At 41.5% G+C, this 27,742-nt stretch overlaps 1 protein-coding gene across 4 annotated transcripts; it reads right to left on the reverse strand.

The window, feature by feature from the left end:
* Positions 1-1,125: 1,125 nt before the first annotated feature.
* Positions 1,126-27,305, reverse strand: LOC122872932 (zinc finger protein 638-like). Of its 4 annotated transcripts, XM_044189063.1 has the most exons (25): positions 27,178-27,302; positions 21,998-23,726; positions 17,993-18,054; positions 17,348-17,377; positions 16,484-16,680; positions 15,626-15,742; positions 11,084-11,283; positions 10,101-10,316; positions 9,433-9,531; positions 9,136-9,173; positions 8,968-9,014; positions 8,658-8,689; positions 8,341-8,460; positions 6,918-7,049; positions 6,641-6,682; positions 6,042-6,179; positions 5,700-5,864; positions 5,129-5,554; positions 4,519-4,989; positions 4,251-4,418; positions 3,349-3,577; positions 2,973-3,221; positions 2,184-2,309; positions 1,906-2,027; positions 1,126-1,385 (listed from the first exon to the last, which is right to left on the reverse strand). In XM_044189063.1, the coding sequence occupies exons 2-25, from the start codon at positions 23,375-23,377 to the stop codon at positions 1,329-1,331; spliced, it is 4,863 nt and encodes a 1,620-aa protein (XP_044044998.1). In that variant the 5' UTR covers positions 23,378-23,726; positions 27,178-27,302; the 3' UTR covers positions 1,126-1,328. The 4 variants fall into 4 exon arrangements, with proteins under 4 accessions (XP_044044998.1, XP_044044993.1, XP_044044994.1 ...); XM_044189058.1 differs by having other exon boundaries at positions 1,906-2,309; positions 27,178-27,304; XM_044189059.1 differs by having other exon boundaries at positions 1,906-2,309; positions 27,212-27,280.
* Positions 27,306-27,742: the final 437 nt, after the last annotated feature.

Below are 27,742 nucleotides of genomic sequence, written 5' to 3' on the forward strand. Positions count from 1 at the left end.
GAGCTCCCTGTAGTAATGTGTATTTATGATAAAGGAATATTTTTACAACTTCAGTAGAATGAATCTATTTTTCATTTTGTGTTATTTTTTTTTATTTCAGAGTGGGATTTAGAAAAATGAAACCATGAGTAGTCATGGCTTTATAAATCCAACAAAAAGAATGTGTATGCATAGTTCTGCATTTCAATCCACACAAAGTTATTAAGTTATTTTATATATATATATATACACATGCTAATGGGGAACAGCTGCGAGGATCGGGTGGATGGTCAGTTGATAGCTGAGAAGCGAAAACTGCAGCTGGACAGGTACGCAATGGTATACACGGAGCTGGAGAAGGGCGTGGAGATATTTTAGTGATCCACGTGTGTCCTTACACATGCTGGATGTATACCAATACAATTAGAGCTGTGTCACCTGCATGTCTGTGTTGTTGATGATAATCCAGTGTGTATTCTGAAAAGAAACCGTCAGAGGACAGGCATGCTGGGAACACGCGTGTCTAATACAATTCAACTTGTCCAGAAGGTGTTAAACAAAGAGATGAAATCGCAGAACAGTATTTAACAGAATGACCAGAACTAGCACCTTTGAGATGGGTAATTTATACAATTTACACAGAACATCATCCATTATAGTCCTCCCATTAGCAAGTGACAAGAACTGAGTTGCCTATCAATTGGCAGTTTTTTTTCCCAGCATGCTCTGATTATGATCACCTGTCTGGCAACCTGGGAAATGGAAAACATACGGAGGTGGCAAGCCCCTGTGTCCGAGGGCGAGGTGAGCCTGGACATAAAAAAGTGTGTTGCTGCTACTAACCAGAGAGCAGGAATCCTGTAGGTAAACTGCCTCAAATATTGTATAAGTATTTTACTGTGTATCACAATTTAAATGACTGCAGGTGTAAACTTAAAATTTGTGTGTTTTCAAAAATAGGATTTTTGTTTTACTGTAAGGTTATTAGGAAACAGTTTTGCGGTTTGCCCCCTACTCTCAAAACCTGCAGTAAAAACCTCGGGGAAAACCATAAAACAGACAGGCCGATCAAAGACTACGAAAGCTATTAAACTGCAGATGGAGAAATGTCTGACATTCAGATAGTGAATGAGTGATAACAGACAATTTAGTAAAAACCTTTTATTGACTGTGCACAGTTCTTACTGCCAGCCATATTCCACTGGCTTCTCCTAATTGTACATGAAAATGAATACCACATATTCAAACAGAGACAGGACATGAGCCTAATCTGGACCCTTAGTGAGAAATGAAGGGACAATACAAAATGAGGGGAATGGCAAATTCAGTCAAGAGTTTCAAAGCCACATTCAGCTGGAGTCAGGTTTGGCAGTCACATTCGCCTTATTCGTGGTCGGCAAGTATTTCTAGAAGACAATGAACAAGGAAACTAGATTAGACTGGAATATTCTGGCCTCTTTGTGACCAAACAAATGGCTGGAGATATTGACACCTGTATTACAATAAATGAGTCAAGAATATAAAAATGGGCAATGATCTTGAGTCCTCGTGATCTTGATTTCCTTGACGAATCCTACTTTACAGGCCACTCAAGTTCTTCTTGGACGCCTTCAGGCTTTGTTTAGTGTATTTCTCTATTGTCAAAATAAGGTATGTGTGTCAAGAAACTCTACTACAGGTATTCCTCAAATTTCCAAAAGTTCATGTATGGGTGTTTATGGTACAAATAGACTTGTGTAACAATTCAGGAGCAAAGTGGATGGTGTGATCTAAGATCACCAGCGACTACACTTTAAAACCATAAAACCTTATGAGCATCTAGAGCCAAAACAGAGGCTTGGGAAGACTTTTAGTGACCATTTTTATGTCCAGACATAATCCGAACTTGTAATGGTCTCCAACGGGCCAAATAACTGTGTTGCCTACCTGTAGGTTGTCATAGTGTTTGAGGGTTTTGCAGTGGTTGACCTCTGCCTCTTTGGTTCCGCTGAAGAACCTATTACACACCTTACAGAAGAAACCTGTCTTTGGGACCAAGAACTCCATACCTGTGGACACACACACACACACACACACACACACACACACACACAAAGTGAGCTCTATCAGCTGTTGACCACTATCAAATATAATAAACATAAATGTAAAAAACATAGATGAACACACAATGGCAGACATGGTGAATAAACAGAAAAGTCTCTTACCAACTGGGTTGCTTGGGTCGTAAGGAGGGAGGGAGTAGGCTGTGCTCAGGGGCGTTTCTGTCTTTAATTTCTTCTTCACACTCTCCTCTTCAGTGTTTGTTTGGTCTTCAGACTTCTTGTGCTTTCCTGTGAGAAATGGAGACCTCCTTAAAATCGGGAACAGGGATGTAAAAAGACCTGGTCCTGGTTTTACTCAGCAAGCTTATCCAGATAACCTTGTAATCATGCTTTTTCAAATGGGCTCCAGGTGCCGTCATCATTAAACATCTGCATCCCTTCTAGCACCTCCCTACCACAAGGATAAGGTGCCATGGTGCCACACATTTTCAAGAGGAGGTAAATTAGGACATTACACATAACGGTGTTTTGATGCAGTGCCAAAACATAAATGAAGAAATATCTCCGTCTCGTTATAATCTTAATAAGCTACACTTAACTTGACAGTTCATGCACTATGACCTTATACTGTATTATTATCATCAACCGGTGAGCCCACTTTGTACTTCACACTTATTTTATTTTATACTCACACCCACTTGGTACCTAATCTATCTGACCTGTGTTATAGTGGATTATATGTTTTGCTCAGTGCTTCTCTTCCTGTGTGCACTGACTGACAGCGAGCTGCTGGAACAAGAGTTTCCCCTCGTGGATCAATGAAGTGTTTCTGACTCTGATATCTGCAGGAACTTCGGAAGGCTGGGAGCTTCCCAATACAACCATACTATCTAACCACTAAGGTACTGCTGCCACCCACGGCTCTCATTAAATCAATCAAATAAGCTGTACCCGTCTCCGCAGCTTTGCCCTCTTCAAACTGCATCTTCTCTCGTTCCTCCGTTTTGTCCGACACCACCAGCATCTCCGCTGCCTTAGCCTGACTGTGACTGAGAGCATCTTCCTCAGGCTCTGCGGTCACTGGCCCTGTTGTTGGGCTGTTTGAGGTGGAGCCAGCTGGGGCCGCTGAAGCTGCAGGGGCACATGTGGGAAGTGGTTCATCCTCATTGGTGGAGTCCAGAGTGGCTGTCAGTGTGGTTTCTAAAAAATGACAGATTTCAGGCCAAAATGAATGACACAATTTTAAACTTAAAATTAAAGAAAAAATATTTAAGAAAGATGTTGTTTCTTTCATTTCAGAAGAGGTTAAATCAGTGTGAGGTTGTACCTGTCTCAGGTGCTTCTGGTTGACATATTGGCAGGTGTGTTTGGCCGGGGGAAGAGTCAGACTGTGAAGCCGGGGCGGGGGATGCTGCAGCGGTGAGGACCAGACCAGGTGTTAAATCTGATGACACCAAACCTCCTGAAGTCTCAGCTGTCAGCACAGTCACAGGTTCAGACTCCGATAAGTGCTCATCAGACACTGATGTTTCTGTGGTAACTTCCATGGGTGTGTCCTAAAAGCAGGAAGAGGACCATGATGTCATTACATTGTGAAAATTAAAGTCTCAGGGTGCATCCACGTTTCCCTCACTTGTGTCTTTTGGAAACCATGCAAGGAGAGAAGAAATGAGGAAATATGTTTTAAGAGAAATGAGACGTCCTTTCCTCTGAGTGAAGCGACGCCCGTTTCTGATGACGACGGCAGCTGATCGCAGCTGCTCAGCTGTCAGGCGGCTTTAACAGCTGTAGAGACTTTTGATGCCGTGTGAACTGTGCTAATAAAAAGGCACACAATTTTTGTGGTCCTTTTGCTGTTCAGACTTACAATTAACAGATTTTTAACTAGATGGAGAATCAGAAAACACATCCAATATAACATTTGGGAGTGATACACTTGAGTTTAATCGGTTATCTGTCTTCACTCCGGTATGAAACTCCAAAAAGGGGGCGTGTCGGCCAGTCAAAGACTTCCGTGAAGGCTGCTCTTGTGTCTCCTCATTGCTCCTCACTCCTCGGAGCACAAATAAGAGCTTTGGGACGTCCTTCAAGATGGCGGACCAGAACGACTTCCGGTTCAAGCGAGGATCGAGGAAGTGACAAATAAGAGACTTGGGAAGTACCCTCAGACACCCCAATAACCATACAGAGAAACACAGTGGTATATGATATATAGAAGCTAAAATGTACCCCTGGAGCGTCCTGTAGGACAGATGAGGGAGCGTCTTCCCTTCCCTCTGTGGTTTCCGTGGGAACAGCGGGAGAGGGAGAGCAAGGAAGGTCGGTCACATCTCCCACTTCATCTACCGTCACAAAGTCGCTCAAGTTGAATGGGAACTCAAAATCCTCCTCCTCCACCTGATTGTATGACAGGACAAAAACATTTAACTGAGGATGAGAATAAAAAGAGATTCAACTGGCCAGTTTCAACCCTTTCAGACCTGACGTGTCTTCTCACCGTTTTGGTCTCAGCTTCTGAGTTGTTATACTGTTCATCCCTCCAAGAGCTCGGCTTGTATCTCTCAAACCTGCAAGACGACCTCAATCCCGACAAACCTTCACCGTATGCTCTCTTTCTCTCCCTCCTTTCTCTTTCCCTCCTCTCCCACTCCCTTCTTTCCTCCTCTCTCTTCTCCCTCCTGGCTCTTTCATCCCGCTCCCTCTCCTTCTTGGCCCTCCTCTCCCTCTCCCTGGCCTCTTTCTCCTTTCTTGCCTCACTCTCTTTTCGCTCCCTCTCCTGCTTCGTCACCTCCTCCTCTGTGTGGCTCTTGGCTGGCTCTTTTGTCTCCTCTACTGCTTTTTCGCCCTGCTCTGTCTCCATTTGTGTTTCCCCTTGTTCTCCATTGGTGGACGTTGCTGTGTTGTTGGGATGGCTGGCGGTTCTTGTTCGGCACTCCACAAGCAGTGCGTTGACCATCTCTTGCGTAACCTGGTGAAACAGGAATTGAAAAGAGAATTTCAAATTCATGAATATAAATGAATATGCTGGAGCTTCCTGACCTTAGCTACCCAGGAGAACAGTCTGGCTCCAAAGGCGGAAGTATCCTGATATTTTCAGGATATTTTACCTTAGGGAGCTTTGGCATTGCAGTCTCCCAGGAAACTGTTTTGCCATCAGAGCTAGACGGCTTTGTCTCTTCACCAGCAGGAGTCTTGTCATGTCCTGCTTTGGATGCATTGACACTTTTCTTCTCTTCTGCTGTCTCCATGACAGTTTCAACAGCTGAAGTTTCCCTCATGTCTGTCTCCAAGTCTGCTTCTGGTTTGGTGTCTGGTGCAGCCAAAGAGTCAGAAACAGCATTAGCAAGCTCGTCTTTTTTGATCTTGTCGTCTTTGCTCCCGTTGTCTCCCAAAGCTTCATCTTCACCAACCGTCTTCTTGGTGCTCTTCATCTTCTCGTCCTTCCCATTGCCGTGTTTTTCCATTCCCTCCAATGGAGATTCTGAATCCTCTTCATGTGCAGTTTGGCTGCCCTTTCCATTTGCAGGTGTATCCTGTGACCAAAGACAAGGAGGTATTGAGCAGTCACATCAAACACCTGAATGCTGGTGTTAAAATATAGAAACATAAACAATGTGTCTAAATGGATGTCCCAAAAGTCTTGACAACCATTGCCAATCGATTATCAAAGTTACCGACCTCAGATGAATCAAGGTATGCAGTGATGACTTTGGTCTGTGTGTTGGCTTTGGGGTCAGGCTTGCGGGAGAAGAACAGAGGGTTGTTCTGGATGATGCACGGAAACATCTGGAAGCGTTTGTAAACAGACAGGGCCATGGCTGCAGTCGCCATCTCACAAATGACCTGAGCCGGAAGAGACATGACATCATGTCAACAGCATGTGAGATTTCTTTGCCTGATAAATACAGAGTGAGACATGCCAGATTTAGAGAGAACAGGACATAGCTGTGACTGAGGACGCAGATATTCAGGACATAATGGATTACCACGTGTGCAGCTGCGCAGACAAAGAGCCCTCACCGTATTGTTGAGCACTAGGGTCTTGATGACAGTCCCAAAGCGTCGCACCAGTTTCTGGACCTCAGAGGAGCCAGACGGCGTGTTGGGAACATTATTGATCACCAACAGGCTGCTCCAGCCTACTGGAACGGGACTCTCCTGCAGGACGCCAAGGAAACTTTCAATTCAACTTACTAGCCAGTGGATAATTACTCGCCCATCACCAGTTCAGCTATGTAACAGTCAATCGATCAGTTCAAGGTGTACAGATTATTCATGTTAGTTAAGACACATTCATTTACAGTCCATAAATGATGGTATAAGAGCCCCTGCACGGTATGATGATAACCATGTACAATACGGTTTTGTTGGTTAATTTAATGTGTTTTCACAGTAAATCAGAACTTCAACATACGTTTGTCAAAGACAGAAATACTAGCTTTGGATCGTAAAACACAAACTAAATTTTGACCAATCAATTACTTCACCATGTCAAGGGACTACAGATGAAAAACTGCCTTTTGGCTAACTGCCGCTTTTACAGCCAAGTTTATTAATGTGCAAGTGCCAGTTAAATAAACTAATATTGGACAGAGAACTATACTGGTAGGAATACTCACTAATGGGTCCACTGATCCCATCAGAAGATTGTAGAGAGCCACCTGTGTAAAGAGTTTGTTAGTTTTCATCATCAGTTATTGCTTAAGGTTCGATGTTCAACACAAAAAAATGTTTTTCTTTCTATACAAATAGTGACTGAAATGCCCCACTTGAAATATATATATCAAATATATCAAAAACCCAACTCCCAAAAGGGAGATAATTGACAAAGAACAATGTTCATGATGATGCTCAGTATACTGTTGAGGAAAATTGGGTGAGTGATGAGAGCCCTACCGGAGTGCTGAGACCGATACACTGTTTGAGATGGATCATCTTCAGCTCAGAGTCTTTAATCTTCGCAGGGATAAAGGTGTGGACTTTCACTATCTCTTGAGCAATCTCATTGTCTGGCACTGACACGAGTACCTAACATACAAAAAGGATGTTTTTACTAGTGTGGTAGTCACATCGACTTTCCTGTGAAAGAATATCTTTGTTAAAAAAAAGACAGACATTAGCTGCCCTGAAAAGAGCTCACCATCAATCAAAACTACATGTATCAGCAAGTTAAATGTAAGACTTTTTAATGTCACAGTTTAATTAAATTTAAGGCCAATTCTGCAATAAAAATAAACATCAGATGTGAAAATATAGGTGTACTCTTCTGAGTAAATACATATATTGTCAGTTCAAAATCATAAGTAAGGTAAAATCTGACGTAAAAGTAAAATGACAATAGTTAAATAAAAGTTAAAGAACATTTGTCCAAATGCGTTTATTAGTGTTTATTAGTGTTATTTGTCCTTACTGATCCAATAGCCTTACAGCCACAGAGTCTGAAGTGAGGCTATATCAAGGTAAAATGTCAATTCTGTATCATTATAGTGGTTCTCTGTTTTATAGTTTATACATGGCTTTTAAATCAATAGATAAATGCCATCCTGTCTCATTTAGTCTGTTGTAATAATCACCAGTCAGCATTTCAAGTTGACAGGTGCAATGACATGAATGTGAGTGGCTCTAAAATACTGGAGATTAACGGCTAAACGGAAGCATTGGAGAAAGGGTTAAAATGATGGAGAAAGTAAACCCACAGAAACTGGAGTGATTGCAGGTTAGCTAACTAACTAGCTCCTCCATGCCATCTAGACAGATGCTACGGTGGTCACCAGGGGACAAAGTTTGCGAACACGAGTAGCAAAAACCTAAAAGACTGTAACAGGATAATAGAGGCATTTGAATTCAGCTCTTTCACCAAAGATTAAATGTACAGGCATTTTGCTCTTGGAGTGAATTTTAGACCATGCTTACAGCATCCATAAATTAATCTAACACTTTCCCAAACAGAATTTAAGACATTTTAAGACTTTTTAAGGGCCCGCGGCCACCCTGAAGTAACTAACCGCCAAACAATGGAAATAACAACTCGACAATCCACACAAAAAATATTCTACATGGACAGATCGACTTAGTATACTACTTATAGACACAACGTACACAGAACTTTGGTTTGTATTGTGGGTATTCATGATCATTTGACTATCCTATTTAAAAGCTGGATTGTAGCCTGTCAAAGAAAGCCAACTATCTTGCAAAAATGTCAAGGTACTCAGGACTTGCATCAGCTACTTGTATTACTGCCGTCCAGTTGTGTCCAAGTGTTTTCTCCACTCCTAGAAACATTAAAAGCTTCAGATCAAACTGTGTTTATACCAACCTTTCCAATTTGTGTTGCCAGGATGATGTCAGAGGGAGTTCCAAAGGGCTGGACCAGCTTGATGATGTCACTCTCTGACCAGCCAGTCTCAGGAAGTCCTGTGATCAACATCATGCCCTTCTGTAGGAGACATGGTACTGGGATGTAAGGAAAATGCCTGAATACTGATATTTTATTACTACTGATGAAGCCCAATCTAAACATTTACCTGAATTGCAAATTTCAGCATGAGCTACAGGATTTGGTTTAACACACTCACCAGCCCTTTTCACAATGTTCTAATTTATTTTTATGTGTTATGTGTATGTATCATGTACCTCATCAGAAGTCTTCTGGTCAGCCTCGACTCCTGCAGTGGCGAGTTGGAGGAGGGGGAGGGGGAGGAGATGGGGCCAAAGTGCAAACAGAGCTACAATCAGTATGTTAGTAATAAAGTATTTCTGATTCTGATTTTCAACACCACAACATGGTGATGGCATGACATCACAAACCAGAAGTGGTATAGTTAAGATATAGTTATTATAAATTGATATACTGAGCATTTCTTGACAATGATAGATTTGGATATGTTAGCACAAACTTATTTCATTGGTGAGGATTGCAGACTCCGACTAATAGTTTTCCTACCAGAGTCTTCCCCAGCAGCCCTTTTGTCCTGTCCTGGAGCAGGTTTGCTGTGCAGACAGAAATATTAATAGTTGAGTGCAGCCAAGCAGGTTTGAAACTGGCAGGGTGAGTGTGCAGCATATTGGGGTAATATGGAAAATGCTTAAGATGATGATAACGGTGACAGACCTGTTGTTAGCATCAGAAGACTGCCCCGCTTCAGGTTTCTAAAACAAAAAAATATGTTTGCTGAACGTGTACATGACACTACATGTCCAAAAAGGTAAAAACAACAGCAAAAAAACTGTTTTTTCAAAAAGCAGATTTTTGTCTTTCAAACTGTTTCTGAACAATAGCGACTGCTTTTTACATTCAGGAAAAATAAAAACCCATTCTGCTTTTTGTGGAAGCGTCATGTTTTTTTATGTATCAATGGGTTTATACAGGATATGCCACCAATGCCACATGCATATTTCCACACAATACCTTGGCTACTGAAGCAGAGATTTGCTGGTCTCTGATGGAGAGCTTTGTGGAGTTAGCCAGAGCCTGAGCGTCTTCAGCCTTCACCATGCATACAGATGCCTGCAACAGGGAGGGTGACAAAGTGATGATGTGGGACAGACAGAAACCATGATGGCTTTCTGCAACTCAGAACCAGGAAATGTTCACAGCCTAACATAGCCACGGCTACTGTTTTTTTGGACTCGGGAGTGACAGATGGAGAGACCAACTGCTATGTAGATTTGGCTAATTTTGCTACAACAAAATAGAAAAGAAATATCATCCTTTTAAAAGAAATGGCCAGATTGAACATTATTGCAACATGTTATTTCTTTTTGCCTGTAATATTCACTACATGAGCAAACTGCAACAAAAACTTCATTATCAAAACAGATTGTGACTACATAACATTATTGCTACATAACAGCAATACAACCATATCAGCGTGACGTGATGAATGAACAAAACATCAAAAGTCTGGTCTTTATGTCTGTTTATGGGTTGTGTGGGGTGTTCGGACCCCTTCATAACTGCCTGCAGGTTTTATACTTTTCATGTATCTCCAGAAAACGTCAAAACTGTAAAAAATCTCAAAAGTCACATTTTTTGCAAAATGCATCAATAACCATTATGTCACATTTAAATAGCACCTTTTGCCCTTCATCCTTCTCGCTCTCTTCCGTGGAGCATGGCATGAGGATCACGTTGTTGATCTTGCCATAGGACCCGACCAAGTCGGTAACTTCCTGCTCTGATGCATCCTTTGGGATGCCTGTCAGATAAACTAGACGATCTGCGACAGACGAGTCCTGGGAGGCTGGAGTCACTATTTTCTTCTTCTTCTTGGCCGGCGGTGGCTTGGCAGACTAGAAACCAATGGCATAAGTTTTAGGAGAAATCGAGTTTCAGTTGACCAGAGGCAAACCAATGCAAGATTTTACTACTTTGATCAAGTAGTTTTTATTCACAATGACCAAAGGAAAAATTCAATATCAACTTGTCAAGCCAATAGAACTAATATAAATTATAGAAATAGAATTATTTCTAGCATTGTGCCTGAAATCAGCCTCTAGCATCTGTAAGCTTCACTGACAAATACTGGTGTAACGGTGTAAACATTAGTAGCTACTGCAATCACTTCAAACATTCAGCTGGTTTTGGGAATATTATGATAATGTCACATTGTGACATTGTAACTGGCTATATTCAAGAGCAGAGAACTCAGCAATATTCATATTAGGAGTAGTCCAATAATAGTTTAATGGTATGAATCAGTTAATATTCTACCTTCAACAACACATTTGAATAAGTGATTTAACTGCCACTAAGCCACTGTATAACCAGTTGATTAAAAGACACACTAGCAGGTGTTTTTGTGGTGTGTTCATTTTTATGATCTTAGTGTTCACCCAACACATGCTTAGGAATAAAAGTGCTTCTTTAGAACATAAAAATGTTTACTGTTGTTACCATACACTCTTTGTAGTCCTGACTGGCTCAGGACAAAGGAAAAGGTTCTGAATTCTCACACTCCAAAACATCTGTGTGATCTACAAAATTAGCTGTGAAATTGTGGTTCGAAACACTGGTCTCCTATGTCAAGCTGTACACAACTAAAGGGAAAAACACTCACTGTGTCAGCAGTCTTGGCACTTGCTGTCTTAGTCATCTTGGATCCAGGCTTTGTCCCGCTCTTGACAGTTTTGGTTGCCTGTAAGGGTCTGTGTTTGGAGCTGTGACCCGCCTTGGAGGAGGATGGATGTCGGCTGGTGTCAGTGGAGAATTTGGTTGAATCATCATGTGGACGTTTCACACCACTGTAGGAGGAATCCCCTGTAGACACACCATCAGAGGGAGGGGGACAGGAGAGCAAAAATAAAGAACAATTCAATTTAGTCAATTTACAATTACATGAAATATAGAAAACATTAAATCCCTGCATTTGAAAAAGGTAAAGACACAAAAGCTCTGGTCATTTAAAGCCCCTATGTGTACGATACGAACACTTCAGACTGACCCTGCTAATATATTTGAGTTTTTCAAATCTGGGATGAAGGCTTATACAGGTTTGTGAAAACAGGATATGTTGTTTACCAGAGCTAGCTCCTGTAGCTCCCGACCAGCCGGGAAACCAGGGAGGCTGGGTGACTGTCCGAAGGAAGCATAGCCCTAAGCAGAAGCCCACGGTTCACCACCAACCTGTTCACGGTTCTAACAAGTTCTCCCTTCTTAGCGACACACCTGCTGAGAAACTAACTGTTGATTGGCAGCTCTGTTTTGAGAAACGTGAAGTTAGCGACACCAGCGACCATAGTCAAATGTATTCATGGGGCCAGAGCGGGCGGCGTTGAATCCTATTTAAAACTGCTGGCTAAGGATAAACGTAAATACAGTAAGATTGTTATTCACGTTGGCGGTAATGACTCCCGATTACGCCACGGAGGTCACTAAAGTTAACGTTGAGTCGGTGTGTACATACCTCAACGTTAGCTTGACCGAATCCATGTGTGCCCTGGTGTTCTCATGTTTCCTTATTTTCTCAGGCTACATCCACATTACTACGTTTTCATTTTTAAAACGCATAAGTTTTGCTACGTTTACACCAAGCGTTCACACTACTCTGGCGTTTGAGCCCCTAAAGCGGATAAGTCTGGAAACGCTGCTGGCCCCGTATTTGTTTGAGAACTCCGGGGTTGCGTTTTAGTCTGGACGGGTAAAAACGAAGGCTTCAGGAAACGGTGACGCAGACACCCACATTCGCTTCTTGGTCTCATCAGTAACGCCGTGTCCTTCCCCGATTCGTCCTGCCCCTATCACGCAACCCTTTTCCAGAAGAAAACAAACACAAAGCATGGTTAATTCAACAGGGATAAGGAACCGCCGTTGCTGACCTTGCTGTCAATGCTAGCAGCTGTTGTGCAGTTAAAGTCAGCCTTTTATAATGCTACTACTGCCCACATGCGCAGGAGGCGAGCTATTGTTGGAGCGATTTGTGACAGTTCCCAAGTTCAGCGGCGTTATCAGCTCTGGGCGTTGAGCATCGGTTTTGGGTGAAGAACTAGTGCCTATTGGGAGAATTCTATTAACGAAGGTGTGGTTCCTGGGAATGGCGAGAAATCTTTCGGACGTCCAGCTGTGGAAGGAGCAACAGCAAAAACTAGCACGCTGCGTGGATGTATTTACAAAAGGTATCCTGCACGTTGTATTACCTGAGTGACAAGAGAAGACTCTGGGAAACTGATAACAGTAAGGCGTTTGGACTATCCGACAAGTCTGTCAGACCATCACCATCTTCCTGGGTCCAGACTACATCCAAACACAAAAGTGAAGGATCTTGTCGTCGTCTTGAACTCGGAGTATGTGTTGTGATATTGTGGAGTATTTGAGTTTGTACATTGATGGAATGGATGTTATATTGTCTATATTTAGAAAGATTCCAAAAGACTGAAGATACAATGATGGAAGAGAGACAAACCAAATGCTATTTACAATGTTTTAATAAAAACAGCATTATCCGGGAGGATTTGGTGAAGAGCAGTCATGTTTCCCTGCCTTATTATTTTTGTCCTGTTCCTGTGTACACCAGCACGCCCTTACCCAGTGTACGCGAAAGGTCATGTGATATGCGTTTTAGTATAGACAGAGATTACTTCTGAAACAGAGCTGAAACGCTCGTCTGGACAGACCATCGTTTTCGTTTTTGTAGTGTGGATGTAGCCTCAGACAGGTGCTTGATATCCCTCACTCCTGTAACTGTCCATGCTGTCATGCCATCTGTCCCCGTTGTTTTAAAAAGCAAGCATGGAAAGCAAAATAAGGCATTAGCATGACTGCATCCAGCTAGCCAGGCCTTTCTGGTGGACCAGTTACAAGAGAAGCCTTGCATACGCTGCTTCCCTTTTCCGCTAACCTGCTGTCTGATTGCTAGGAAAGGTTGATCTGGGCCCAGCTCTTTCACCTGCAGTTTCTCCGCCAAAGTTCTCCTCTCAAACAGATCTTGGAGGAGAGATTTTACTGAGTTAGGGTTGGGTCTTGGAGGAGTAAGTTAGTTTGCTCGCTATTGTCATGTAGTTAAAATGGTGCATGTAGAGGTCCTGACCATAGACCGTATGAAAGAAGGTCCTGACCTACTAGCAGTGGCTCGCTTGGGGCGATACAATAAATTGCCCTTTTAGGATTAGATTTGATTTTCTATCATAATTTACACATATTACTGGGTGCATTCCATATTTCAAGACACACAAATATTAACGTGTTTAATTTATTAGGGCCGAGTGCCGACAGGCAGCGATGGCCCTATTGTAACGCAAGGAATTATTATTCTGATTCCGTCTTTTTACGAATGAATGACATTTTTGAGGGGCTAAAGGTTATCGAAAAGTTGTGAAACTTTGCACACTCATCAGGACTAGTGAAAAGTTTTATTTTATGGGTTTCAGAAATGGGCGGGGCAAAATGGCTCTATAGCACCCCTTTATAACTTACAAAAATTCAGCCCCTCCTTGCGGTTTCACCCACATGTACGAAATTTGGGAGGCCCCGTAAGATGCCAAGACGAACAAAAAAGTCTCTCAGTTACATGACCTAAACCCAACAGGAAGTCGGCCATTTTGATTTCAATTTCCTATCTTTCGTATCTTCAATTTACAGGGGTCGTACTTGAACAAACTCCTCCTAGACCGTTAATCTGATCCACTTCAAACTTGGACAATGTATATAAAAAGACCTTTACAATGAAAAGTTGCTTAAAACTTGAGTTTTTGTCTCAACAAAACATATATTCAACTAAATATATTTGTCTACTGAAAATATAATATTTGAAAGAATAAATTTATACATTACCCTATTTCTAGTAGATTATTTCTTATGTTACCAATTTAATTCTACTTAATTCACCACCTTATTTTAGTGTTGACTCACAAACTACTTCAATCTGCTCACCTTGCTTTTCCCTCCTTCTCTTTTCTCCACACACACACACACACACACACACACACACACACACACACACACACCCCCTCTGGTCTCTGCACACATCGGCTTGCCCCACCTGCCCTTTTCTGTTTCTCTCTCCCCGTATGTGTCTGCACTGTGTCTGACTTTTTTCGTCAGCACTATGTTTTATAAAGTCGCCCAAAAAACACAGCTCCCGTTTTGGATTTTTTCACCCGCGATTCCGTTTTCACAACAGCAGGTGACTCGTGTGTGTGATGGAGGCTTGTTGTTAATTTCTAGCAGGTTATTTGTTATGTTACCATTTTAATTCTACTTCTGATCAACTTCAAACTTAGTCAGAATACATAAAACAGGTTGCAGATGAAAAGTTCACATGTATGATAAGAGTTCCGCCCTGAACACACCTGATATATAGTTATTGTCATAGCGCCACCTACTGGCAACAGGAAGTCAGCCTTCTGTGACAAACATCTTCCGATTTACATTGAATTTACAAGTGTTGTTAGTGTGTGTTCTCTAGCGCCACATAGTGGACACAGAAAGTAATATTTAAACAGGAAGTTGCTGTAACTTCAGTTTACACTGTGCAATCTGCCTCTAATTTCACATGTTTGATAAGAGTCCCACCCTGAGCCCATCTGAGGCCAACAATGACAAAGTCAAAGCGCCACCTAGTGGCAACAGGAAGTAAGCCTTCCATGACAAAGATGATCCAATTTGCACGCAATTTTCGTGGTGTGATCAACGCATGATATCCTTCAACATAAGATGCATAAGTGTGTTATCTAGCGCCACATAGTGGACGCACATTTAACTTCTATGTGCAGTGACCAAAATACATCACAATTCAGAGCCGTGCTGTAAGCTGCGGCACGCCCCGACGTGCGAGGGCCCGATCATCTCTGCACTCTCTCAAGTTTTTCCTTGCCACTGTACGGTCTAGACCAACTCTATAGGAAAACTAGAATGACTTAACTTCTGTTATGAAATGGCGCTATATAAATACAACTGAATTGAATACATGTGCAAACACGGAAATGGGATTCTCCAAAAACCTGATAACAAGATACTAATGTACATACACACTGACTGGGGCACCCTGATAGCCTAAATCCTCTTTCTCCCGATGTCCCTTGTCTCTCTACACTGTCAGCTCTCAAATAGAGGCAAAATGCCAAAAAAATTATCTTTAAATTAAAAAAAACACACACTGACTAACCTGATGATTCCCCATCTCTGTTCTCAGGCCGATGCTCTCTGGAGGATGAGGAGGTTCGATGTGAGCGAGACGGACTGTTTGAGCCAGAGTGGCGGCGCTCCAACCAATGGCCATGTTCTTAGGATAGCAAACGAAGAGGAATTTAGAAGTGGGTATACTATACTAGAAATATTTTCCTTTAATCAGCTAATACTAAATCCAATGCAATATACACAATTCCTACATTATAGAGCACAGGGCATACTTACCTACAGTAAGCAAACATTCAAATTAGTAACGCCATTCCAATTTAGCTGTGTTTGAGAGCTAGATAATAATCTGCATTAAGAACCTATAGCCTGCATCAAATCTTATTTTTGTAGTGTACATCTGTAGAGAGAAGTGCCCATAAAGATCTGTTGTGGCAAGAAGGTTCAACAACCTCTCTTCATCACCAGCATGAAGAAAATACAGTGTGTTGAAGTATTAAACAGCTTATTTGTATGTACCATTATGCTATTTACTGGTCACAATGTGCATTAAGACACAATATCATTGTTTTAAAGGAACACAATCATGCATTTTTGACATCTGGTGTATCTTCAGTACCAAGGCTTACGATAAATGATGGGTTGCAAATGGATTAGAGATAATTAAGCCAATATCAAGAAATTACTAAATACACTGAACAGTCCAGTAGCACTTTTGCAAATCAGCTCAGGACATTGTTCTATTATTTCTAACTTTGAGGGTGAATATTTAAACATTTAAAAAACTAATTATTCATTTCATGTTATTAACATCATTAGCATTCCTTTAGTAAGTTCTACATTTACCCACTTTGTACACGTTGTGTCTACTCCCTAGTATGTGGTCTACCTGTGTAGCGTTGGTGGCGAGGGTGATGGTGAGGAGAGTAAGGCCTTCTGTGAGGCCTGTGAGGATGGGGGCCCACCCTGTGTTTGCTGTGAGGAGGACTTGGTGTAGGAGAACAAGAGAGGGATCGAGACACAGAATGGGACGGAGAGTGATCCTTGGGATCCCACAGAGCCCGGCTGTCATATCGTCCACTCCGACTGGATCAAAGGCAACATTCATTAACAGACATAATCAGTGAAATTACAGTGGAAAGAACACAACCACACTGATGCAAGTTAACGTGCGATCGTTGTGACAAGGGGTGGCCTAAAGGCCTACACACTGATCAGTGTTTTTGTTTTCCATTTTTGTGCTGCCTGAGCAACATGGCTGGTTAAGATTTCAGGATTTTAAAACATTTACTGGACAACTTTTTAAAACTTATGAATACAACTTGTTGTGTATTCAAGTGCCCATAGTCAGAAATAACAGGCCGACATTGAAACAAAGCTGTTATTGACTATTTGGAACAGACTATTAGGTAGTGAGTAAATTGTGTTGGAACAGAGGAATTTATGAAAAGATTATTCACATCAGTTTGTTAGTGATATTTTAGGTTTAAAACATGAACATTAACTATACTTTCATTTTTACACTTTATGTAGCCTAATTTTATACAAGATCTCTGAAACAATAAGTAGAACAATTTTCAAATGGATGACTAACAAAACTGCTCAGTAAGATCTGTGTCAGATTAGCTATATATGCGTAGTCCAGTTATCTGAAATGTGTGGGACAGGCCAACTGACAGGAGTGACTCACACTGGCTGCTGGTCACAGCTAAAAACAGATTATTGGAAACATAAGAACGAGAGTCCAACTGACCTTGGTAGATTTGGTTTCCAGTCAGGGTACCTTCAGAGACACACACAAACAGCCGTTAGCATGTTATTTAACATCTTCTTACTCCTAAACTTGTATTTAGAAAGAATTAACAAATACAATTGTACATTTAAATACAAAGCTTTTTAAAATCTGCATTAAGCAATGTTAGATAATATTCTTTGGTGTAATGTGAACTGGTCGCTTGTAGTACCAGGCCCACTCAGAATTAACTCCCTACTCTGCAGCTCTATCCAGATTTACCCTTCAGTTTGTTTTGGTCCTACGGCCTGCACATCAGTTGTATGGTTGACTCTCACCGCCCACGCCAATAAAACCAAACAGGCAGCTGTTTCCCCCCAAACAAGCCCATCGTAAGCTGTGTTAGACAGCTGAAGTCAACGAGTGGCTTATGAAGAGGGTCAAGCATCCAACAAGCTAAAGACCCAGGGATTGGAAGTAGGCAAACACATTAACCAATAACCCAAAGGGATGTTCTTTTGTTTCATTATCAAAAATTGCTTTATGCAACTTGAATTTTGTTTTGTATTCTATTCTACTTTTTGAGTGTTCATCCAAAACAAAGGCAGAATGCTTATCTTAGTAACTATGACATAATACTGGAGATACATAAAAGAATTTCCTCACTTGTTGCGCAGGTCTCTGCAGGCAGCAGTGTGGTTGACGGTGTTAATATGGTCAACCCAGTCCTGAAGAAAAATGACAGATGGGGGAGGAAGATGTCACAATCAGACACGAATGGAAACAATCCTCAACAAAGCTAGATTTACATTTCACATGTATGAATAATAAATAAATGATAAATAAAATGAGCAAAATGTAAGCAATCAGATAACTCATTTATCTACAGTGAAAGACTTATGTAGTGAGACAAAAACTCAGGTGGATCTTTGTTTCCTGGTGTCATTTTATAAAATGGTGTGAAAACCCTGAACTGAAAGTCCAGGCCCAGTTCTTTGATCCCATATTCATGTGCAAATTATGTTACAGCCACTAGCAGAAATACAATACAGTGCTTAGTCTTGTTCTTGAATATCAGATCATTTGTCTCCTTGGCATACATGTTCTGTATCCTTTCTACCATCCATTATCTTCAGCGTGACTATCAGTCTTCACCATTAAACACACTATACATCACTGGCAAAAAAAACCCAAAAACTATTTGTTTTGAGTCTTCTTGTTGCAAATGCTGTTCAGTTAACTTACTAAGTTATGTTCCATGGCCTGAAGAGGACATATAATTTATTACACCATTATCTGCTCATCCACCAATCTTTTGCCTATACTATACGGAATACCAGTCAGCCTGTGACATATGATAATTTAGTTCAAAATAAAAGAAAACAAATCCCTCTAGTCTACAATAATTCAGATAAACCAAGAGGTTTAGAGTAGGAAACCTAAAAACTTAGTAATTTTGACAAAGACCACTTCACATTATGCTAGACCATGACATGCAATTGATTGATGATTAAGGGACTATTTAATCATCAGGCTACACCCTTAATTTGCTAATGACATTTTTGTAAATCTGGGGAACCCTTATATATAACAAATATGAATCTTTTAATGAGAAAATGTAAGATGAAAGGAATGACCGTTAACAAATTGCTTTTGTCTGAATATCCCAGATCTTCAAAAGTTCCACACTTGGCATACCTGAGAAATTAGTACAGTTACACTCCACTTTAAGTAATTACTGCTATGACACTGAAATAGGAATAACTATGTTTTAAAATATGTACTAAGTATAGCCTAGTCAATCACAACTAGGGGTGTAACGGTACACAGAATACACGGTACGGTTCATACCAAACCGTGACGGTTTAGGAGTCACGGATCGGAGAGGGTTCGGTACAGCCTGAACTCGAATTGTTCCCCAACAACTGATTTGAAAAGGTCGAGACAGGTCTTCCAGCTCCGGCGTTTCATTTGCGCTCGTTGCAGGCTGCATTCAGACAGAATCAGGCGCTGCGGAGAAAATACCGGTCCCGTGCGTTTAGGCTGCGGCGGTAGGGGCCGCAGGGGGTGTCGGAAAAAAACGCAGCGACCTGAAATACAATCCGATGTCACGCTGCAGTGGCCAATCTGGCAATCAGACCGGTCAAACTGCTCCAGTCAGTCTGAAATATCACTGAAACCTGTCTATGCTAAAAAAATAAATAAAATGAAAACAATACGAAGCTTCCTTTAATTTATGTTTGTTTGTTTGTTTGCGAGAGAGAGACAGACAGACAGATCGAGTGACTGATGAATGAGGAGAGGGAGTGCCGGGACCGAGAAAGCCAGTGAATCTGAGAAATAAAACCTTATTTTCTTCAGCGGTTCAATTCTAAGCATAAATAAACCCCACACACCCCGCACAGCCCTGCGGCTAATGTGACCGACTGGCATGCCAGTCAGCTTGTTGTGCTAACCTCAGCACATGCTGCTAAGGGCGTACGGTTAAAGTTTCCGGGTGGTACGCACGCTTGTTAACTTTAGTCGCACATTAAGTGCATCAATCTACATATCGTGTAGTCTGCATGCGGCTGCGTGCACCGGACCATGACCCCCGTACCGAGACGGTTCGGCACGAATACACAAACCGTTACAGCCCTAATCACAACACCATTTGAACATGAGAAACACCACTCCACAGCCAGAGAACGGAGCACTGGATTTTCTCAGAGAACAAGGGCGTTTATTCAACAGTAATTACAGCTGAACTAAGAAAATATTTCTATTATCCTTTGATAATTCCTCTGATCAGTTTATACCAACTTTTTAATTGACTGTTGGTCCAAACAAACGTAATCATTATTGATTATTGTATCTCATAGACACCGTCCCTATAAATTAATACACATGTAAACATGCAGCTAAAATATAACTGTTCATATTTACAGTAACTTAAGTTAAACTGTTCTTTACAAAGAAAAACCTGAATTCTTAAACTTTATGCCCTTAAAATGCTATATAAAACATCATCTCACTGCCAATTTGATGTATTTCGTGATTATATATTGGGGCGGGTCATAACCCAGGAAAAACAATAGAATATCAGTTAGGAAAAAAAACTTAAAAAAAAAAAATTTAAATTTTTTTTTATCTGTGATGTGGTTGGAATTTTTGACCTTATACCTACTGGTACTGCATGAGTTCATTAAATACGCATACGTGTTTTCCAGAAATAACATTATACATTTCCTGGGAACTTTAGACAGGTCTGGTACTTAAGAAATATTGACATATGGATGCTGGATAAATGTAGGTTTGCTTAATCTCATTCATTTAATGAGCAGATCAGCCTGAGCAATTTTTTCTCTGTATATACACCTTTCTTGTTGTTAGGTGTTAGCTTAAATATCGGTCAATCCATGTTGAAGTTGCATGTGTTATGGTTTAGAGTATGTTTATCTATAAAATAGCAATTGGACTGGGACCACATCTGTTTGGAACATTATGGGGCCCCAGGGTTTGGTTATGGTTATGAGGTAATGTAAAGGACAGGACCCCAAATGAAAAAGAGTTTGCAGATGTGTCTTGGGGGTCCAGGAAAGTAAGATAAATAGGTTTTGAAGGGAACCAAGAAGGGTCGCCCCAACTAAGGTTAAAGGTCAATTTCTAGAATGGTATATATCCACACATTAAGCTTTTCTTGGTTCTTTCAGTATTCCTTGTAATGCTCCTCAGCTGATATTAAATCCCACCTGATTGAAGGTCGACTTGTGAATGTGTGTGTGTCCTGTCTTGTCATCTTTCGGCAAAGTATCTTACCCATCATTTGAACATAAAACCTCTAGTTGAGAAATTGTATTTAAAAAAATACTTCAAAAGTTTTCTTTTGTTTTTTTTTTTAAATACTTGGGATTTACCAGTCAAAGCATAGTGCTACAAAACATGTTTCGTAGATCGAGAAAAAAAAAAAGGAGGGGCTCTTCAGGCCCTAATCAGGACACCTTTCAACTCAAAGTCTTATTTTACTTCACCAGACCCTCGTTTTTTGACTGGAATTTTCAAAGCCTGGTTTTTCTGCTCACTGCTATTTCTGTCAATTACTGAATTCAGAACATCCTAATTTGGGCAAAGAGGAGAAAGCCTGGGTGGGGTAGGATGAGCACATGGCAACCCCCACCTCTGGTGGTAATAGGTCAAGAAACCAAATAAACCACACTCCACGTCATACTTGTTCTTAATGGAAGATTGAAATCACTGTTCCACTAAGAACAAGACACACATGAGAAGAAGTGAAACCAAGTGTTTTCATAGCTGCTGTCTGAACAGCAATTAGCACTGCACCAACTGAAGGCACTTCAGCATTGACTACAGCTTTCAGCCATGATGGTGGCCACTTGCAGTTATCACAATATGGGGTACAAATATCCAGCTTGATGCTTTCAAAGGAAACTAGAGCATGCTAGCACAGTTAGAGTTCATTATTCAAAACAATAGGTTTTGCTGGCTACAACTTAGCTGGATCATTTAGAGCAATTGTACTGACTTATTTTAAATGGGAATTACTAACCATGAAAAACACTACTTGAATGACATCACTCATCTAGACTACTGCTTGGTGTAGAAAGGTTGCAGACAGAAATTCAACATGTGAAGGTATTCCTTTCAGACATACGAGGGCATGGTGGCACTCACCTTTTCCTGATCACACTGTATGTGGCACAGGGAGCAGGTGTGGGGATACACCTTTGGAGACACAGCTGAGAAATCACTTATCATGGTGGGGGTAGGTAACTTCTTGCTGCTGCTGTGTGGTTTTGAGCCAGACGAAGAGGAGACAGACCGTCTTGAGGAAGCCTCGCTCCTCGTTTCAGATGAGGGCCTAGGTTTGGGCCCGTCACGCCTGTAGTCTCGGTCTAAATTACGAGATTTGGACGATGGTGGAAATTCTCTCCCAGGTGACCGGTTGCTCTTGCGATGGTCGCTACTCGTCCTGCGATAGTCCCGGTCTCCGTGCTTGCTTGATTCAGTGTGTTCCAAACGAACCCGCCGCCTTTCAGCTTTATCAGCTTTTGGAGCTGATGAGGAAGATGATGAAGATGGGTACATTTTAACTGTCCTTTCACTGGAGAGCTGCTCTCTTTTGAAAGTCTCTCTGGTACTACTCTCATCCTTTGTCCGACTGGCATGACCATAGTCAATGACTTTACCTGCTGTCTGTGTAACAGTAAGAAGGCTGGGCACTTCGGGGGAGCTTGAACGTCCCAATGGCGAAGAGCGGGTAGGAGGAAGCGGCACATCGTGGACGTTGCGTGAGAACGAGGATGAGGAAGTGGAAGCCACAGTTTTCTGGTTGCCTGACTTGTTGATTTGGATGTCACGGAGTATGAATGGTAAAGTATCTGGGGTTAACTGATCATCGGGGTAGTGACTCAGCACTTCTAAGTCCTCATTTGAAAGTCCAAAGCTAGCCAAGATACTTCCTGCACTCTCGGGTGTATACAAACTCTGACCATCCCCACCACCACCACTTCCACCACCATGGGGGTGCCGGGCTTGGGGCGACGGTGAGCCACTTACAGGGGCAGTCCAGCTTGGGATGCTTGTTCCAGTGTGGCTGCTCTGGGGTTGCTGTTGAGGCCCCTGGTGCCGTTGGGACTGGTGGCTAGCACTAGGTGGAGGACTGGCAAACAGTTTAGTTGGAGGTTGGTAGCTTGACCAGTCTACTCCTTGTTGGTGGCCAGGCTGATTATCAGAGGTGAGTGTTATTGGGTTTGAGCCGTAGCTTCCATGTTGACTGATCCCAGAACCTGAGCCTTGGTTCTGGTGTTGATTTGGTCGGCTCATGTGGTCAATGACGCGGTGGTCCATGTCCCTAGCACCCCGGATAGCCAGGGCAGACTCTAGTTCATCAGGGAGCTGGGTGGGACGAGGAAACTGGAAACCCATCACCTGCGACAGCATATCAGAAGGAGGGCGATTCTGATGTTGATTTGGAGGTGGCTGATGATGAGGAGGCCTGGGCCCATTAGAGAAGGGCTGTGGGCCCTGTTGCTGGGAGTGGTGGTGGTACATGGCAGCAGAGAGACAGGGCCGTGTGTTCCTGCAAGTTTTGCTGTTTGTGTCCACGTTAAATCCAATAGCTGACACCTGCTGTCTATTGAGAAGACTCAGGAGGGCCAGATGAGGAGGTAACGCTGCTGCAAACCAGTTGTTGTTGTGCCACTGGTTGCCAACAGTTATGGTTGCTAGAGCAGCAAGCTGCTGGAGAGCAATCTGCGCCTGAGTCAATCGGAGAACTGTCACTGCAGGTCCAAATATGAAATGGGTCCCTCTGGTGCTGTTGGCGTCGGAGAATGTTGAACTGGGCTCCAAACGAAGGGTAGGAGCAAGGTGTGGATTACTGTCTGTATGCACAACGAGGCTGTGAGGTGGAAAGCAGAAATATACTATTACAGATGAACAAGCTTTATTTTTTCATTTCAGAGGTAGCTTACGGATGAAGTCCTTTTTCCCATGCACTTTAATAAGTTGGCTCAGTCCTCATTTTGTTTGTGGTTTCTTCCTTTTAAAATTTGTCAAAAGATTAAGAAATGTGGTCAGCCTCGAGATCTCTTTCCTGTAGTCAAGTGTGCCCATCGTGCTTTTCTTTCAGGACGGAAAAACAAAGCAACATTATGCAACAACACCAATTCAATGAAAAGAAAGAAAAACCCAAACAGCAAATATGATTTTAGCCTACAGGGACACTACACAGACACACACTCTGGACCGGATAGAAAAAGAAAAAATATAATAATGCTTGCCTACAATGCATGTTCAACATTACAACACACTGGACTTAAATGTCCAAACATGGCAAAAGCCTCTTTGCCAAAATGTTCACAGCAGAACAAAACAATTCTACACACACATTTTCCCTATATAATGATCTAATGCATCTTGCAATGATCTAATGTTACCCTGCAGGTAACATTAGATCATTGCAATGTCTACAAATTATAAATCACACTTATGTCCTAAAACAGATTCAAAATAAACATACAAGTAGAGAACTATAATGTACTTTTCTTTGCTAAAAGCCAGTAAAACACAAATAATAAAATGGTGAGCAGTAACTAAACATCCTGAGCAACATGTAGGCCTGTTTGACATACTAAATATGTTTTGTAAGACCTAGGCCTAAAGAAGTTCACTAAAGATAGGCTTACACTGTATATATATTTGTACAAAGTTTTGGTCACAGACTTTCAAACATGACAAAGGTCCATGTGCTCTAAACATTTAGCTTATTTTTGGAATCAGTATCCACCCTCTCTTATTTTCTATATCCTGTACCTGAGCCCATCTTCGGGTGAATGGATGGTTGTTTTTCCTTTAACAAGATCTACTAAACTACCTTTAAAATGATTTGATTTTAGCGATAGTGTCACTCATGTCAAACAGTGATTGGATTAGTCTACCCTGTCATCTTGTTCTATGTCATATAGTATCTGGCATAAAATCCAGTTGTAAATGTGTGCAGCATGTCATAAATAGACCAAAACATATGTTGGTGCGCACAATCAATTTGATGACGTTCTCCAGTCTTTGAGGGTTTTCTTTTAACAGACCAAGCTGAGCAACCTTTGACCAAACATTAGCTTTAAAGCAAAAGGTGAGCTTGCATGCTGGGCAAAACTATATAGGATATACCAAGAGACAAAGAGATGATGTTGTTGCCAATCATCTCAACCGATATTGGTTAAGGAGGTTAATTGGCCGACTATACTCAAAGTCAAACTTAAGCAATGTAACACTGCAATGTAGCAAAAGAGTTTCCCCTCGGGGATCAATAAAGTATTTCTGATTCTGAACATTTAACTGAAGAAAATATAGCCAGTAGGATGACATGCCATTTCCAATACAAATAAATATAAGGAGGGGGGCAAAACATGATGCAAGAATATCTATTGTGACCTAACAGTAAAGCTACATATTTATAAAAAGGTCTGGCATAAAACAAATAAAAAAAAACATGTCTAGCATATCAAAATGTTAAACAATTACCAGTCCGCCAAAGAGAAGGTAACATTAGCTGTCTGGAAAATTACCCAAAGAGAAATGTCCCACACAAAAGCATATTTCAACAGAAAAAAGCTGATGAAGCAACAACATACAAGCCTCAGCATTTCTTCTTGTTATAAAGAAGTGCTGACTTCTCACAGTGATTTTTAATTTGTTGAATAAATACAACTATAGCATCCATCTGCACTTTCTCAACAGACAAACATGTGCATGGTCTGGATAAGCACACAGGTAGATTTAGAGCACTGCAGGTAAACTTTCTGTCACTGGCCGAACACTAAACATCAGCACGTAGAAGGTTTAAAGTTCAAAAATGTGATTTCTGATGCAACATATGGTGCAAGGGGTGACTAATTTTTGTATATCACCACAGAAGTACATGTAGACTATATAATGGTCAACATTTCATTGTCTGGAGGTAAAGTGGAGAATTGTTAGCACTGTTTCAAGAAGCTAAGGCCAAGAAACTGATGCTTCGTTTGTGGGCAATCCCTGCTAGTATAAGACGGTGTAGTCCCTCATTCGTCCAGGAGTGTTCTATCGTAGAAAAGGTTTCAGTCGTAGTCATCTGGACACTGTTTTCAGAATCAAGACGTTTCGGCTCCCATCCGGAAGTCATTCTCAATTGAGAAAAAATGGGACGGGAACTAGAAATTTAAGCTACTGTGTGATAGACTTTGGGCAGATTGAATCTCAGACCACCATTTCTGTTCAAAGAGGGGTTCTCTTTTTTTTCCCCACAAAAATGGCTTCCTTGACACCCCGTTCAAGGAATCATTGCATCTAAAAGCTACAAACCACACATTTGAAGACAGCGAGGTGAAGATTCTAAGTGGAGAGAAGAGTTGGTTTGAACGGGGCGTCAAGGAAGCCATTTTTGTGGGAAAAAAAAACCCCTCTGAACAGAAATGGTGGTCTGAGATTCAATCTGCCCAAAGTTTACCACAGTGTATTAGCACCTTGGTCACGCCAATCACATGCTAATCAGGTACTTAACAGTGATGAAGTAGATGCAGCCAGAAAACAATAGGCCTGATTACTGATCACTGGGCCATCTTGGAAACTATTAGGTCAGTTTCAGGTGAAAGTAGCTATTAACAGATACTCAGGCAGATTCCCTCCTGAGGGCGGGGCTTATGTTACACAGAGTAGCTTAAATTTCTAGTTCCCGTCCCATTTTTTCACAATTGAGAATGACTGATGATGGGAGCCGAAACGTCTTGATTCTGAAAACAGTGTCCAGACGACTACGACTGAAACCTTTTCTACCTGCTAGTATAGCCTATTTTCACTCTGTATTTAGTTGGCTCGTATTTGAAAAAGTATTCTGGTACAACTTAGACAGTAATACCACCGTGCTAATATTCAGATACAACTCCATAAAGTACTGCATTTATGGCTGCACCAGAGCCCCTGCATGGCGCGTAGAACTGCACTCGTGATAATTACGGGCCTGCACAGCTGAGATCCCAGTGTTTCTGATCCAGGTTGATTTGGCTTTAAACTCTTACACACCGGCTAAATGCACACGTACAATCTATAGAATCCATAAAACACATACATATATGACGTTATGCAACAGTCCATACTATGATAAAATAAATGCTGTATTTGTTCGGACAAATTATAATGTCAACCGGGAAATACAGGGCCGCCCCACATAGACCCTCACACACCAGCCATTTTGGGTGTTTTCAAGTTATCTAGCTAGCTAACGTTAGCTACCTAGAGGAAACCATATCAACAGTTCCGTTAAATTGTATTGACACTCATACCATTTCCGAGTACATAACACAGTCAAAAAATACCTTCACAATGAGTCGATGTGGTCTTTGTCGTTACCGTTAGACATTTTCCTTTTCAGCTCCGTAGTCATTAGTATCAAGATAAGCCTGTACTCCGCCATCAGCATTCAGCAACAACGCGCACTTCCGCCCCGAATATTTCAGAATAATACAGTCATCTCCACAAATGACTAATTCAACACCTATTGAACAAAAACAGCACAGATTATATTTCAAAATACTCCCCATAGTGAGTCATGTCCATTGTATTGTAACGGAGTAGGTGACATGTTAGTGTTTAACTGTTATGTTATGAGTGTCACTGTGTTAAGAGATAGGAATTCAGCCAAGTTAAAAAGGACTGTTTGCTGAAGTTACTGAGATTTCCATGGTGTCAGTGAACATGTTAAGCTTAGAAGCTGTGAAGCCTGTCAGTCATTTCTACGGAGCCCTGGAGTGGCCATAGAGAAAAAAATAATTCGTTTCCACGTTTTGATTCATTCCTGCGCACGAGATACTATATTATATATATTTTTTAACAGTTTGAGTCAAGCATATAAAGGCGGTATTATCTTTACTGTCATTGCGC

The sequence above is a fragment of the Siniperca chuatsi genome, linkage group LG3 (genome assembly GCF_020085105.1).
Source record: "Siniperca chuatsi isolate FFG_IHB_CAS linkage group LG3, ASM2008510v1, whole genome shotgun sequence".
Taxonomy (NCBI): domain Eukaryota; kingdom Metazoa; phylum Chordata; class Actinopteri; order Centrarchiformes; family Sinipercidae; genus Siniperca; species Siniperca chuatsi.

What these genes read in the sequence shown, in the direction of transcription:
- LOC122872932 (XM_044189058.1), bottom strand. Translation starts at nt 23,377, where the DNA reads ATGTACCACCACCACTCCCAGCAACAGGGCCCACAGCCCTTCTCTAAT. An exon ending in TGGCAACACAAATTGGAAAG is followed by an intron (nt 7,050 to 8,340) that starts GTTGGTATAAAC and finishes TTTGTATGTTAG; the next exon opens with GTACTCGTGTCAGTGCCAGA. An exon ending in TCCTACAGGACGCTCCAGGG is followed by an intron (nt 3,578 to 4,250) that starts GTACATTTTAGC and finishes TCCTGCTTTTAG; the next exon opens with GACACACCCATGGAAGTTAC.